Below are 15,667 nucleotides of genomic sequence, written 5' to 3'. Positions count from 1 at the left end.
CCATTACTGACCCACTGCCAAACCGGTCATGCTGAAGGATGTTGCAGGCAGCAGATCGCTCTCCACGGCGTCTCCAGACTCTGTCACGTCTTTCACATGTGCTCAGTGTGAACCTGCTTTCATCTGTGAAGAGCACAAGGCGCCAGTGGCGAATTTGCCAATCCTGGTGTTCTCTGGCAATTGCCAAGCGTACTGCATGGTGTTGGGCTGTGAGCACAACCCCCATCTGTGGACATCGGGCCCTCATACCATCCTCATGGAGTCGGTTTCTAACCGTTTGTGCAGACACATGCACATTTGTGGCCTGCTGGAGGTCATTTTGCAGGGCTCTGGCAGTGCTCCTCCTTTTCCTTCTTGCACAAAGGCGGAGGTAGCGGTCCTGCTGCTGGGTTGTTGACCTCCTACGGCCTACTCCACGTCTCCTGGTGTACTGGCCTGTCTCCTTGTAGCGCCTCCAGCCTCTGGACACTACGCTGACAGGCACAGCAAACCTTCTTGCCACAGCTCGCATTGATGTGCCATCCTGGATGAGCTGCACTACCTGAGCCACTTGTGTGGGTTGTAGAGTCCGTCTCATGCTACCACAAGTGTGAAAGGACCACCAACATTCAAAAGTGACCAAAACATCAGCCAGAAAGCATAGGTACTGGGAAGTGGTCTGTGGTCCCCACCTGCAGAACCACTCCTTTATAGGGGGGGGGGGGGGGTCTTGCTAATTGCCTCTTATTTCTACCTGTTGTCTATTCCATTTGCACAACAGCAGGTGAAATTGATTCACAATAAGTGTTGCTTCCTAACTGAACATGTTGGTTTCACAGAAGTGTGGTTGACTTGGAGTTATATTGTGTTGTTTAAGTGTTCCCTTTATTTTTTTGAGCAGTGTATATATATATATATAAACTTTGTGTACTTTACTACAATTTCTTTCTCTCGCTGTCTCTCTCTCTCTCTCTGTCTCTCTCTCTCTCTCTCTCTCTCTCTATATATATATATATATATATATATATATATATATATATATGGATATATGCCAAGGACTACTGAACCATTCTGGTGGACCATGTGAATCCAATGGTTCAAACATTGTATCCTGAAGGCGGTGCCATGTATCAGGATGACAATGCACCAATACACACAGCAAGATTGGTGAAAGATTGGTTTGATGAACATGAAAGTGAAGTTGAACATTTCACATGGCCTGCACTGTCACCAGATCTAAATATTATTGAGCCACTTTGGGGTGTTTTGGAGGAGCGAGTCAGGAAACGTTTTCCTCCAAAAGTATCCACTCACCCATCCAAATCATCAGAGTCAGATGTTCCAATCACTTCTGGCTACAGGTGTATAAAATTAAGCACCTAGGCATTCATACTGTTTTACATACATTTGTGAAAGAAAGGGTCGCTCACAGGAGCTCATTGAATTCCAGTGTTGAATTGTGATAGGATGTCACCTGTGCAACAAATCCAGTCCTGAAATTTCCTTGCTCCTAAATATTCCAGTCAACTGTCAGCTGTATTATGACAAAATGGAAGTGTTTGGAAACGACAGCAAATCAGACACAAAGTGGTAGGACACGTAAACTGATGGAGCGGGGTCAGCGGATGCTGAAGTGCATAGTGCAAAGAGGTTGGCAACTTTCTGCAGTCAATCACTACAGGCATCAAAACTTCATGTGGCCTTCAGGTCAGCTCAAGAACAGTGTGGAGAGCTTCATGAAATGTGTTGCAGCTGCATCCAAGCCGTTCATCACCAAGTGCAATGCGAAGCATCGGATGCAGTGGTGTAAAACACATTGCCACTGGAGCAGTGGATGCATGTTCTCTGGAGTAACAAGTTGCATTTCTCCATCTGGTAATCTGATGGACGAATCTGGGTTTGGCTGTTGCCAGGACAACGGTACTTGTCTGACTGCATTGTGTCAAGTATAAAGTTTGGTTCAATCAGAATTTACCCATTTGTGGGGTGAGAACACACACACACACACACACACACACACACACACACACTAGTGATCTCTAAGAGGCTGTGAAACAGTTGGGGTTCAATATCAATATGCACTATTATTCTGCTGGAAGTAAACATCAGACCACAGATGGCCAACACATAGGATTTGATATGACATAAGAACACAATTAAACAACTAAACAAACATTGGAATAGGACTAATGAAAAAACAACAACAGGGCTGTAGACACACAATGATCAGCAAAGACAAACTAATACACCCAAGCTAACAAGAGGACTAAATGAAGCACACTGACTCCTCGTTGCTGAACTCTGCCAGTTGAGAGAGGTTGGAGCAATATCTGGTATGTACCACTTGCTTCTGAGTTGTGGCCTGGGGCAGTCATGGCCTGGGTGTTAGGGAACTGGTCTTGTGACCGGAGGGTCGTGGGTTCGATTCCCAGACCTGAGGCCATGACTGAGGTGCCCTTGAGCAAGGCACCTAACCCCAACTGCTCCCCAGGTGCCAGGCTAGGGCTGCCCACCGCTCTGGGCATGTGTGATCCAGAACTCCCTAGTAATCACTAGTGTGTGTGTGTGTGTTCTAACTGCACAGATGGGTTAAAAGTGGAGGACAAATTGCGATTGCGGTGTAAAAATCACAATTGACAAAATATGGCACATTTACATCTTGCCCCAGCAGATCAATGGGATTGAGGTCTGGACTTTGACTGGGCCAATCCAGCATGTTAGTCTTTTTTGGTAGTTTGGCTGGAATGCTGTGGGTTGTTGTCTTGTTGCATAAATTGTTTCCATCCCAGCTTCAACTCCCTGACTGATGTGACACGTTGAGAGGAGTGAGATTTAATAAAGGGCATTCCATATTCAAACTAGCAGAGGTCCAATCAGAGAGGGAGTCCGAACATGGTCAAGATGCAAAGACATACTAAGACACAAAAGAACAAACCATAACAAAACACTGATTAATATAAAATATATATTACAAAACACACTAATAAACATGGTGGAAATAGAAAATATTTAAACAATGATCAGCACAGACTAGACAAAACACAGGACTTATACTAGACAAAACACAGATTACACAAAAAACACCTGAACACACCAACGAGGGGCGGGGTTACAAAACACAAGGAGGGAGTAAGACTGACAGATTGCATATGGCTACATAAGCAAAACAGACTTGACAGGTGGGGATGGGGTTAGACATGACAAATGATGGAAGGAGATTCTTATGAAGAATTTGTTGATAGGCCTGAGAATTTATGGTTCTCTGAATAATATGGAGATGTCCAGATCCAGAGGCAGAAAGCAGGTCCAGGCCTTCACATTTTCACCACCATGCTTCACTGTTGGGAGGAGGTTCTTGAATATATGTACTTTATTGATCCCGAAGGAAATTAATTAATTAATCTTCTTTTTATATGCAGTGTTGACTTTTCTCCAAACATGGCACCTGTGATTGTAGCCAAATAATTCAAATTTGGACTCATCTCTGTCCAGAGAATGGACTTCCAGGAAGCCAAGTGCTCCAAGTTCTCTCTGGCAAAGTTTGAGCAGGCAACTTTGTTTTTTCTTGATAGCTGATGCTTCCTTCTAGCAACTCTCCCATTAATGCCATGTCTGTTGATATTGCACCTGATTGTAGACACGTACATTTATTCCAGATGCTGCCAGAGAGGTCTGGAGGTGATGTGTGGGGTTGGCCTTTATTTGAACTATTATATTTCTGGTGCTTCTTGGTGTAAGGTCTGATGGCTGTCCAATTCTCAGCAGAAATGCAATTATGCTGGGTGCCATCCATTTGTAAATGCTTTGTCTTACAGTGGATGGAAGGAGCAGGAATCTTTTGGAGATGGGGTTGTAGTTTTCTCCAGACTGATGGGCTGTCACCACCTTCTTCTTCAGGTCTTCATATGTCTCCTTTCCCTTCGACATTATACTCCCTTTTAATCAGTGTGGCTCAATTCTTTCCCCAAGGGTGTCTCATTTGATTGGTCTGATTAATTACTTGAACACTCAAATGTGTTTTATCTTTACCTAATTAACTTTACCAGTGCAGCTGTGGTATGTTTACTTTTTAAATTCTATGTTCATGTAACATGCTGGCAACTCACACATTTCCCTCAACACTTTATATATATATAATTTGCTATTGACAAAAATCCCCCCCCCACCCCATCACCACAAAATATTGTGTTTGTAACACATTTTATGTCATAATAAATATTGATTGTGGATCTTGTAAGATTGTTTAATATCTATTTATACAAAATTTACAGCGTAGCTATATCTCCATAGAAACATCATTACGCGGCATGACGCCTCCTCTGAGCAGCACAGTCAGAAGAAAAACATGAACACGAGGATTCAAAATTGAGGATTAGTTTTTTCAGACGTCTGCTATCCTGCACCGTTTAGTTTGTAGTTTACGTTGAGGCCAAAATATGGTTACGAATAAAAATATAGTTATGAATTAAAAGAAATATTAAACACCAGTAATCAGTGTTTTTTTTTTTGTCTGACCAAAAAAAGTGTGTTTTTGTGCGACCCGTCGTGGTGTCTGCTGTGCAACACTGTATTTCATGATTTATCACATCAGTCTATGGTTTTCGATGACGTCATCGCCGCGGTCCCTCGGTCACTAATGTCCGACGGAAGACAACCGGGCGGCGTTTGGTTCCGTTTAAAGAGGTTCATGAAACATGCCTTGGCGAAGACAGGAGGCCCCAGATAAGCTTTTCCGAGAGTGTCTCCGCACGGCGCCTTCTGTCAGGTTGGTACCCGTGAATGTCGCGCATGGCACCGAATGCGGCTGTGTTTTTGGACGCTCGTTAGCACGACGCACTCGTGAGAGGTCCGTGTGGATGAAGAGCAGGTGAAGGTACGCGAGTGTTGTCAGCTGGGCTAACGGGCTGTTCGCTAACACCGCTCACTTCGGGTTCTGGGTGGCTCGGACCCATAACTGGGTTTGTGGAGCTAACTCAAATGTTCCTCCTTGGGTCAGTTAATTAGAGAAATGATGGTTGATCTTTGATTAGTTTTAATATTTCAGCTGCTGGAGACTATTGTTAGCCGGCTAGCTGTCTGTTCATAGTGTTTTGTGTAATATTGTTATGGTTTACTATCGGGACAACAGCAAGCTGCATAATGTTGCTGGCAGTTGTAGTTAGCTAGTTGGCCAGCTAGCTGTCTATGTAATATTATGTGTGTAATTAGCTATCTAGGTAATATGATGTGTCTAATTAGCTGTCTAGCCATTTTGAAAATGTAACATGTGAGATTTGCATAGGGTTAGGTTGGCTTGAACCTGTCTTGATTTGGCTGTTCTGACAGGAAGAAAAGTTAAAATTGCCACAGCTGTCTCCTCGCAAGATTTAAGCAATGCTGTTTGACATTCACTTTATATACCTAAGCACGTAGGTAGTTATCAAGATTAGAAGGTATTAGATTAGAAGGTTATCAAGATTAGAGTTTGTGTATATCTCTTTTAGTTTAACAACAGAATAGATTACACAGTTGACCAGATTTGCAGTTTACGACAGCAATTACTGTGAGATAATCTTTGTTTGTGTGGTAGGAATAAAATGCTGAAGAACTGGGGCGTGATTGGCGGCATCGCCGCTGCCATGGCAGCGGGAGTCTACGTGCTCTGGGGTCCAATCACAGACAGGAAGAAGAAGAGGAGAGGTAAAGAGCTCGGCTATGGTCCCCACGTGGGGTTCTGTGTCACGACATAAGTAGGCTAACTGTTTTGTGGCATCCTCTTTAGGCATGGTGCCTGGTCTCCTGAACTTGGGCAACACATGCTTTATGAACTCGCTGTTGCAAGGCCTAGCGTCTTGTCCGTCCTTCATTAAATGGCTGGAGGACTTTACGAATCAGAGCGGCGTTAGCACGGCTAAGCCAGGGATGGACAGACACTTATCTAAAACGCTGCTGGAGCTGCTTAAAGGTACAGCGTGTCTGTCATACTGTCTGCAAGCATCTTGCTGTTCTCTCTTTCTCTCTGGCTGTTGAAGTTCACACGTTTTTGCTCATCTTGCCCACACGGCGTCAGGGCTGTCCAGTCACGAGCCCGTGGAAGACGACGTGCTGGACGCAGGGTGTCTGTTAGAAGCTCTTCGGCTGTACAGATGGCACATCAGTTCTTTTGAGGAGCAGGTGAGTTGGGTTTTCTTCCACAGAAACAGCACTGCACAGACGTGCTGTGATGTGCCTTATGTACATGTTATTGTACATTTTGTAGCCTGCTCTTGGTAAAGTTTTTCCTGCAACCCACCACTTAGTACACAGAATGTCTCAGATAGAGGTCCCACATCGCTTGATATCCCACATGATATTTTGTTATGCATGTGTGCATCGAAATTGCTTTTGGCTCATTCGCGATGTTTATTTTTCTCCAGTGTGATTGAGGTTTGCATGATGGAACATGTGCAGGATGAGTCACGGTGTCTGTGCATGTGACTGAGAGAGTGATGTTTTCATTTATTTTGTATGTAATTCCACTTGTCAGGACGCTCATGAGCTGTTCCACGTCCTCACGTCCTCCCTTGAGGAGGAGCGTGACCGGCAGCCCAGAATCACTCATCTGTTTGACATGGAAACGCTGGAGGTAAAACAACAACAACACCACCACCACACACACACATAATCGCCTTGCTGTATGGTCCCACCAAGGCCTGGCTTTATGCATCTATATGTATGACTTTGTGAAGATAAACAAGTTTGTTGCAACATTACAGTCCTTGGTCTCTTTCAGCAGTACTAATGTCTGGCAGTAATGGGCTGTGCTCCTTTCTGCTTCTTTCATTTGCAGAAGACTGTGGAGAGCAGTGATAAAACCCTTAGCTGCAGGAGTCGAGGTGAGAGCTGCCCTGCTCCGTACCCATGAGTTCTGCACCGCATGCATCTGCGTTAGGTCTTTTTCTCAGCCGACATCTTGATTAAAGGCACAGATCAACATACAGACGCTAACCTAGCTAACAGCAGATGGAGTCTAGCACGCCACAATGCTATTAGCATTTAGCATACTAATCCATGCCTTTAGGTTTTTTGCTGTTTGCATTTAGCATGCTAAAGCATGCCTTTAGGTCTTCTGTTATTACTGTTTAGCATGCTATACCATATCTTTTGCTCTTCTGCCGTTAGCATTTAGCATGCTAAACCAAGCCTTTTTCTTTTCTGCTGTTAGCGTTTAGCATGCTAAACCAAACCTTTTGCTCTCATGCTGTTAGCGTTTAGCATGCTAAACCAAGCCTTTAATTCTGACGCGGCGTTGTCCAGGGCCACTGCACCCCGTGCCCAGCCTGTGGAGAACGCAGCACCCTTTCCACGGACGCCTGACCAGCTACATGGCCTGCAAACGCTGCGAGCGACAGGTAACGTATCGGGTGAATGTTGGTGCAGGGCGCTAGCACTGAGGGGAGGGAGACACCCTGTTGAGGTGGTGCAGAAGTCTCTGTTGACTGAAGCGTTTTTGGTTTTATGAAGCTGCATGCTCATTGCAGGACCTTTATTTCTTTCTTTGTAGAGTCCCGTACGGTACGACTCTTTTGACAGCCTCTCACTGTCCATTCCAGCTGTTCAGTGGGTAAGCAAAACAGTAGGACAGCCACAGTTTTGTAGATTGATCTTCCTGTAAAGTCTTGATGTACGTAGAGATCATACACAAGCAAATTAGCATGACCCTGTCGTCTCCAATGACAATGGCCGTTTGTCCTGTAGGGTCGGCCGGTCACTCTGGATCACTGCCTTCAGCACTTCATCTCCTCTGAGACCATCAAAGAGGTGGAGTGTGAAAACTGCACCAAGGTAGAACTATGGATCTAGGATCATATTACTAACCACATTGCATTTGGTTTGCTGTGAAGAATGTGAAGACATGTATTTAGACATGAAACATCTCTCGTTGTGTGTGTGTGGACACAGAAGCAGACCAGGGACCTGGTGAATGGTCAGCTGCTTGAGAGCCAGAGGACAACTTTCATTAAACAGCTGAAACTTGGGAAGGTGGGCGTGGCCTCTGATTCTGTCTGCACACATCAGATGGGTGTAGTAGGATGGTTCTCCACCATACCAGCATACCAGCTGGCTTACAAGAGATTCAGAGCTCTTGTTTCAGTGCAGTTGCTGTAGACACCAAGTCATACCTTGACTTAGTAAGTTACCTAGATCTGTCCACCTTTTAAAGATCATTGTTGCTTTGATCACTTGTGTGTGTCATATTTGTGGTGCAAAATTATGGAATTCAATCCCTCTATATCTCCGTACATGTACATCAATGGATGTTTTTAAGAGGCACTTAAGAACACATATTTTTGAAATTGCTTTTATGAATTTGTCATTTTAATTTGTTACTTAATTTTATATCTATTTTACTTGAATGTTTTATGTTTTTAAATGGTTTCTTATCTTATTGTAAAGTATCCTTGAGTATCCTGAAAGGCGCTTATAAATAAAAATATATTATTATTATTATATTTGACATCTTTGTTTCTGGGGTGTGTGTGGTGTTCCACTCTAGCTTCCCCAGTGTCTTTGCATCCACCTGCAGAGACTGACCTGGTCCACAGAGGGCGCTCCAATAAAGAGGCAGGAACACGTTCAGTTCTCCGAGTACCTAACCATGGACCGCTACAAGCACCACAGTGTTTCTCAGAGCCTACAGAAGCCTGCCAGGGCCATTAAACCCAGCTGCACTGATTCAGCAGGCGAACCACATGATGGTCAGACCATCTCTAATGGCATCGGTGAGGTGTCAGGAGTCGCCAGGAGTTTGATTTAATTTTGCCGGCATCTCGTACTTTCTATAAGTTGTCACATTAATTTGTGTAAAGCCATGTCTTACATTGTCTTAATGAATGTCAACATTTTCTCTTTTGATTTGTAGATCCAGATCACCGCCTCCACCACCACAACAACAACACGCCCATTACAAACGGGGCCTTGTCTACCTTCATCCAGTCCCCAGGACTCCGTCCTGAGCTCCACCTTGCCTACAACTGCAGGTAAAACACACACTTCAATGAACTATAAGAAGTAAATTGTCTTATTCTGCTGGTATTTGGAGTGAAACTGAACCTGCTTCCGTTCCCAATAGCTCCCCGGACTTCCTGTTCCGGCTGACGGCAGTGCTTGTGCACCACGGCGACACACACTCGGGCCACTTTGTCACGTACCGCCGCGGCCCCTCCCCCTTGCGCAGCCCCTCCCCCTTCACCCCCCAGTGGCTGTGGGTGTCGGACGACGCGGTGCGCAAGGCCAGCCTCCAGGAGGTGCTCTCAGCTAGCGCGTACCTGCTGTTCTATGAGCGTGTGCCTAGCAGACTTGTCCCCTGCGCCGAAGAAGCAATGTAGTGGATATGGCAAGCCCTGCCCCACTGGGATTGGACATGACAGTCCCCGCCCACTCAAGCCCCACCCCCCTACCCCAATCAGTAGATCCAACCAAAACAAGCATAGTCTTGCTACACTGTGGTCATTTCTTACTGAAAGGAAGTGAGTTGGCCGTTTGCAACTAGAGGTAACCTTATTGGGCCTTGTGTGAGCTCACACACCAGATGGGTGTGGCTGCTCTGTAAAGTGGAGGTCTGTCTTAAAGTTGCACAATGGTAAAGGTCTTGTTTGCCTTGTCCTCGTTGAATGCATGGACTAGGAGAACCAAAAAACGATTGATTGGGGCAGAAAAAGCCGTTTTAGAAACAGTGAAACAAGAATGAACAGTTGTGTGCTACTGCTTGCCCGTCCCTGGAACTAAGAGGGCAGTACTCGTCCTGGAAATTCAGACAAACATGGAACCATGGCTACCTAACTGGGGTGTAGTATAAGACCACGGTTGTGCGGTTCTGTGTACGGAGACCCGTGGCCTGGCCGGGTGGTATTTGGACCCAGCATGTCCTGTGGATGAAGAACCAGGCGTGTTGGAGGTGGATCTCCGCAGGGTAGCGTGCAGCACTGGATAACGGGACAGTCGTCGCACTACAGTGCTCAGGACACTACGCCCAGGATGATTGATAGGCCGATGCTGGGTCACTCATCTGCTGTACTGGCAGTTGTAGCAAATAACGGTGTGTGTGTGTGTGTGTGTGTGTTACGGGCAGAGAGAGAGAGAGAGAGAGAGAATGAATGAACACACACCAGTGAGTGAAGGGGAGATTGCTTATATGAATGTCTATGATTCTACACGTACATAGTGTGGTAAGTCCTCAAACATTTGAGTCCTCTGTGCCAATTTCAAGTCTAGATGTACCTAAAGCTAATTACACAACAGGAACCTGTAGTGGTCTCATTTTTAAACCTCTGGGGCGTGTGTAAACTACATACAAACCAAATGTATGTCTTCTGTAACTGCTCTGTCAGGTAGCCGTTTCGACCAAAAAACTACGGCCACTTGCGAGCACGCGCATGTTTAATACTGTGGAAAGAGGGAAAGGTTGACAATGTATGATTTGTATGTTAATCCATTTGCACTGAGAAATATTTTTACGATAACGTATTGACGTGGCTTCGATTGTAAGGGTGACTTTTAAGCTGTTTTCTCACATTTAAATGATAAATAAATTTCTGTATCTATTAAGCCTGTTGTATCGACTCGTCTTATTGACATTGGTGTTCGCATAAAATATCGCGTGTGTGGAACAGGGCGCGTCGGGGGGGCGGGGCGTGGTTAGAGTGACGTAGGTCGCGGTCACGCCCACTCCACCTTTCCCTTTCAGCGGTGTCGAAACGGTGCGGTGTGTCGGGCAGCTGTCAGCCCACGATGCCTGCGCGGAGCCTGCCCGTTCGAGACCCGGCTCTCCTGACGAAGCTGCTGCAGCAGTACCTGCTGCTGTTAAAGAAATACCCGATCAGCACCAAGTCGGTTACGAGGTCAGCTGCCATCATTGCTAAGCTAAGTCTGCTAGCTCGTTGTCCGGTGCCGGTGTTGCGGTTGTGCATCAGTACCGCGACGCTGAAGTGTCAAATGATGTTAAGTGTGCGGTAATGTAGTCGTGTACGGTAACGGCGCCTAATGCTCTGCTCTTGTGTGGATGTTGTAGCCCAGAAAGGCCCGTTCTGATGCCCCCTGAGCTCCGTTAACGTCTTGCGGTGACGTTTTGCGAACTTTTTTACGCAATCGCGTCTCCGTCGTGTTGGCTCGTGCGAGGAAGACCTTTGCTTTCGTTCCTGCTCTTTTAAGCTGCGGGTTTATTTTGTGTGCCTTCTTTTTTTGTTGGTCCAATAAGCTGTTCCCGGGAGGCTCGTCCCACTGAGGAAAAAGTTCAAAAGTGCAGGCCACACTTTTAATCATTTGGCAACACACTGACCCATGGCACCCTACCAAACCACAAAACACGGGCTTTATGTATTAACTGTGATTGACTGCTGTAACGTTTTTAAGCTTCTTCACCAAGTTTATCATTTTTAGTTCTCCTATTTTTGGAGCTTTATAATACACAAATTTATATTTGTGTATTATAATACCTAGGGATGCACCGAAATGAAAATTCCTAGCCGAAACCGAAAACCGAAAATGAGGAAACCAAGGCCGAAAACCGAAACACCGAAATACATTATGCCAATTATTAGTAACATTGGATTTATGGCTAACCTCACTAAAATCAAGGCATTGCTATTCAAAGAATAAATCAACTACAAAATTTGATTTGAAAATATTTATTTAGCACTGACATTATAGTAATGCATATTATAAAATAAAATTAGTGGTGGGCCGTTAACGGCGATACCGCTGACAACGGCCGACCACTAATTAAATTAAACTCGCTTGCAGACCGTTTTTATCTGAGAGGATAAATATATGTATTTTATACGAGTTAAATTTAATTATAACTGACTGGCCTGAAAGATAAATATAAATTCTCTCATAAAAACGTGACGTGAGTTGCAACAACATTAAACAGCTCAGGTAAACACACTTCTGAAAAATGTCGTCTGCTCGGCAAAACATAACGGGGCTCAATGTGCTCTATTAGCCTACGAAATCCCTGCGACAGAGAACGGCTGATCGTCTAAGGCAACGAGTTCCATAATTTTTGGTGTAATGTCCTTTTCCTTGGCGCCATCACTGGAAAACTTTTTTGCTAGCTTTATCCAAATAAGCGCGTGCAGGTGGCGATTTTTGCTTGCGTCATCACAGCACATTGTTTCGGCCGTGTTGTTTCGGTGATGAAAGTATTTCGGCCGAAAACCGAAAATGCAAATTTAAGCCATTTCGGCCGAAAATTTTCGGTGGCCGAATTTTCGGTGCATCCCTAATAATACCTACTGTCTGCCTGTACTGGATGTAAGTGAGTAAGAGAGTGGCCTGTGTGCTCTGTCTGCAGCGGTGTTCTGTCAGCTCTAGGAAACCTCCTCTCTCAGGTTTTGGAATCCAAGAAGCGCCAAGTCGGCCAGCCGGGGAAGGAGCTCGACCTGCACGGGCCCCTCCGCTTTGCAGTGTATGGGTACGCTGATCAGCAATCTTCCACACACTCCCCCCACAGTTTGTCTCCATGGACTGTTTTATTAGACACCTCAGCCTCGTTTCACCATGTGTGTTAAATCTTCCTCTACCCAACCTGATGTGCACAGCCTCTGATCTCACGCTTTCAGGCTCGTGGTCACGGGGCCCGTCAGCCATTACTTCTACCACCTGCTGGAGGCGCTGTTCCCTGCGACGGTGCCCTACACCACGCTGAAGAGGCTGCTCTTGGAGCGCCTCGTGTTCGCGCCCGCCTTCCTCCTCCTCTTCTTCATCGTGATGAATGCTCTGGAGGTAAACTGCTTCCTCATCTTCATCGTGATGCAGGGTGCTTAGATCCTGTGCTGCGTTTCAAATGAGCCAGAGAGAATTATTTTATAATGGTGTAAAAGCCATCGAGGGGGCAGTTAGTGAAACTGGGCAGTTTCTGGTTCAACCCTGGAAGTGGCTGCAGTGGTCCTACGTCTAGACTTTAGTGGTCCATGTACAGGGCCGGCCACCTGTGATTCAGGATTGTTTTGTGTGGAAGATGAGAAGAGTGAGAGGAAGACTCCACTGTGCCACTAGTGTCTGGGGTCCTGTTGTAGACAGGGAAGTTTGGCCGTGTTTGTACTCTGATATACTACTGATCTGATTTACTAAATATCAGGGAATATGAGACAATGTTGGTATGAAATCTCTGTATTTCAGGATTGTCACTGTTCCAGTATCTTTATCTTTAAGCTTATGAGACATTTTGAAATTGGACATTTCTTGCTGACCAACTTTTGTACTCTTTTGTATTTATTTCTTATTCTTTCAACAATGTTTCCACAGAAAGTCTTTAGTACAGGCTTAATGGAGGTGGTGTAGCATTATGCTGTAATGCCCCCTTGTGGCTACTGGAGTGCTTTGTGTGATCGTTGCAGGGTAAGACTATCGCAGACCTTCAGGATAAAGTCAAAACGAGGTATTGGCCGGCGCTGAAGATGAACTGGAAAGTCTGGACCCCCTTTCAGTTCATCAACGTCAATTATGTACCTGTACAGGTGAGTCTGAACCCAGTAAGCTGAGAGGTGCATGTTGAACAGGGTTGTCTTGTTGCCTGTGAGCTGTTTGTCATTCTGACTCTGTCGTTTCAGTTCCGGGTACTGTTTGCCAACATGATCGCCTTGTTCTGGTACGCCTACCTCGCATCGGTCAGGAAATGATGTACTTTAAGATTTAGGGTACACAGATCACTACACAGATCACTAATGAATCTACTTTGTGCCTTTCAAAGACTACTAAATCAGGTTTATTGAATTATTGATATCTAGGGTACATTTTGTAATATGCATTTTTATAGCATCATCCAGGGCAATTTGCAGCAAATATTTGTGTAGTGCCACTGGTTTAATGGTTTATTTTTACAAATTTTCCTGTAATTGCTTTTTGTAATTTAAAATGACCATTGCACTGAGAAGCATAATTTTTTGACCACTAACGCCACGGTTATTCGTTCTACCTGAACTGAATGCAGTATTGTGCAGCATTATTTTGCTCTTCATATTTGTATACTGTGCAACTGTTTGATGGAATTAACTGATTGTAAACAGATTAAAGCAAACTGACTCCAAACCTTTGGAGAGTACAGAAAACTGTACTAGTTCATTTTTCACTATCATCACTATCCAAATCCCTCATTGCTTTGATAGAGTTCTTCTGTCATTGCGCCCTCTAGAGTCCAGAAAGTTTCCAAAACTGTTGATGTTGGCGCAAGTGTCAGGGAGTGGGCATGAAAGTTTAGCTATCATGTCCGTCATTTTTATTTTTAATTAAAAATAGCCTATTTGAATATCTGTGACCTACTTTTAAATACTAAATCTGCAAAGGCTGTCCAGCTAAACCTGACAAAGTGTTCAAAACATCATATTTGGGGTTAATCTTTTATTTTTTTGACATTAATAAAGGATTTGAGCAATTCACTGTCACCAGAATGCCATAGAAACAATTCCAAAAGGAACTAGAAGCGGGTTACAGATCTGACGATAAAAACGAAACAATCTAGATCACTGATTCTTTCCTGAATGGGGCTTGCGTGTGTATTCTATGGCACTTAAAACACCTGATCTGTCCAGACTCTTTATAGCCCCGCTATTACTCTGTACCAGTGGCGTGCACACATAGACATCAGGTGGTGCTAAAGCACCACCAACTCTGCCCTTTATCAACGAAAGTGCCCTTTTGAAACTTCGTTAAAAAAAAAAAAATGTTTTATTATTATCATTTTACTGAGGTCGGTTTGAAATGATCTTTTGAAAACCTGAGCGATTAAAAACAATGCCCTGAAATGCGCCACCACCTCGCACACACCCGACCTCTCTCTTCCTGCAGATGCGCTGCAGTAGCAGTTCAGTTCAGCGAGTGGAAGGAAGCGTCTTCAGCACAGCACGCACGGTCACAGATAGACTTCTTCTCTCATGCCCCACCAGCCAGGTCACATACACATCGTCAAATCTACCGTTTGCCCTCTAAGCCCAATGTGAAATCATTTTCTTGTGTTGTAAAATGTCTCATACAGCACTAAACTACTAAGCATTTTTAGCCGACTGGTCACCTGATAAACTAGTCGCTCTAGCCCAAATCAATGATAGATAACGTGAGGACGACCACATACAAATAATTAAGGTAGAGTTTGCAAATCTATGTGTTAAGCTGAAGGTCTTCTGTTGTATAGGTTTTGATGGGCAACATAAATTAACACATTCGTTTGTGAAAGAAGAAACGGGAAGTTCCCCATTACCTGTGAAAAATGTCCATCTGCAATCATGTAATGACAACACTCAGTAGCCTATAACTCCTTCTCCTACTTTACGGTCTTTTTACTGTCTTAATTGTAGGCCTATATTGATTTACTAATTGCAAAATATATGCAACAAGGCCTGCAGACAGTGAAGGACATGACTGTATATTGGATATGAATTATATCAGTTGGATGCGTGACTTTTTCTCCATTGAAAACTCACGTTTAGAGAATGTGACAAATAAAATCAAATTTCATTCAACATGTGTTTGTAATTTTTTTTATAATGAAGTGTTCCACATGCGCTAAAAAGTGCCCTTCGCCCCCCCCCCCCCCCCACCCGAGCACTTGCCCCCCAAAATGTCTGTGCACGCCACTGCTCTGTAATCCAAGGGGACTCCTGCCTAACCTCGTCCGTCAGTCTGTCCATGACAATTGTGAACAGGAAGGGACTCAGGTCTGATCCCTGATGTA

At 44.6% G+C, this 15,667-nt stretch overlaps 2 protein-coding genes across 4 annotated transcripts; both read left to right on the top strand.

Annotated features, from left to right (window-relative positions):
• The first annotated feature begins 4,610 nt into the window (after window positions 1-4,610).
• usp30 (ubiquitin specific peptidase 30) lies at window positions 4,611-10,537 on the top strand. Of its 3 annotated transcripts, none has more exons than XM_076999136.1 (13): window positions 4,611-4,744; window positions 5,549-5,658; window positions 5,741-5,923; window positions 6,029-6,132; window positions 6,485-6,583; window positions 6,788-6,833; window positions 7,255-7,349; window positions 7,502-7,561; window positions 7,696-7,782; window positions 7,900-7,980; window positions 8,495-8,720; window positions 8,861-8,978; window positions 9,071-10,537. In XM_076999136.1, the coding sequence occupies exons 1-13, from the start codon at window positions 4,674-4,676 to the stop codon at window positions 9,324-9,326; spliced, it is 1,536 nt and encodes a 511-aa protein (XP_076855251.1). In that variant the 5' UTR covers window positions 4,611-4,673; the 3' UTR covers window positions 9,327-10,537. The 3 variants fall into 3 exon arrangements, with proteins under 3 accessions (XP_076855251.1, XP_076855253.1, XP_076855252.1); XM_076999138.1 differs by having other exon boundaries at window positions 4,714-4,852; XM_076999137.1 differs by lacking the exon at window positions 4,611-4,744 and adding an exon at window positions 4,861-4,970.
• A 103-nt stretch (window positions 10,538-10,640) lies between these two features.
• Window positions 10,641-14,597, top strand: pxmp2 (peroxisomal membrane protein 2). The gene is made up of 5 exons (XM_076999146.1): window positions 10,641-10,838; window positions 12,293-12,412; window positions 12,561-12,723; window positions 13,338-13,457; window positions 13,551-14,597. Exons 1-5 carry the CDS (start codon window positions 10,729-10,731, stop codon window positions 13,617-13,619), a joined length of 582 nt encoding a protein of 193 aa, XP_076855261.1. The 5' UTR covers window positions 10,641-10,728; the 3' UTR covers window positions 13,620-14,597.
• Window positions 14,598-15,667: the final 1,070 nt, after the last annotated feature.

The sequence above is a fragment of the Brachyhypopomus gauderio genome, chromosome 3, assembly GCF_052324685.1.
Source record: "Brachyhypopomus gauderio isolate BG-103 chromosome 3, BGAUD_0.2, whole genome shotgun sequence".
NCBI classification, from domain to species: domain Eukaryota; kingdom Metazoa; phylum Chordata; class Actinopteri; order Gymnotiformes; family Hypopomidae; genus Brachyhypopomus; species Brachyhypopomus gauderio.
The sequence above is the reverse complement of the archived record's forward strand: the minus strand, read 5'-3'. Positions and strand labels throughout refer to the sequence as shown.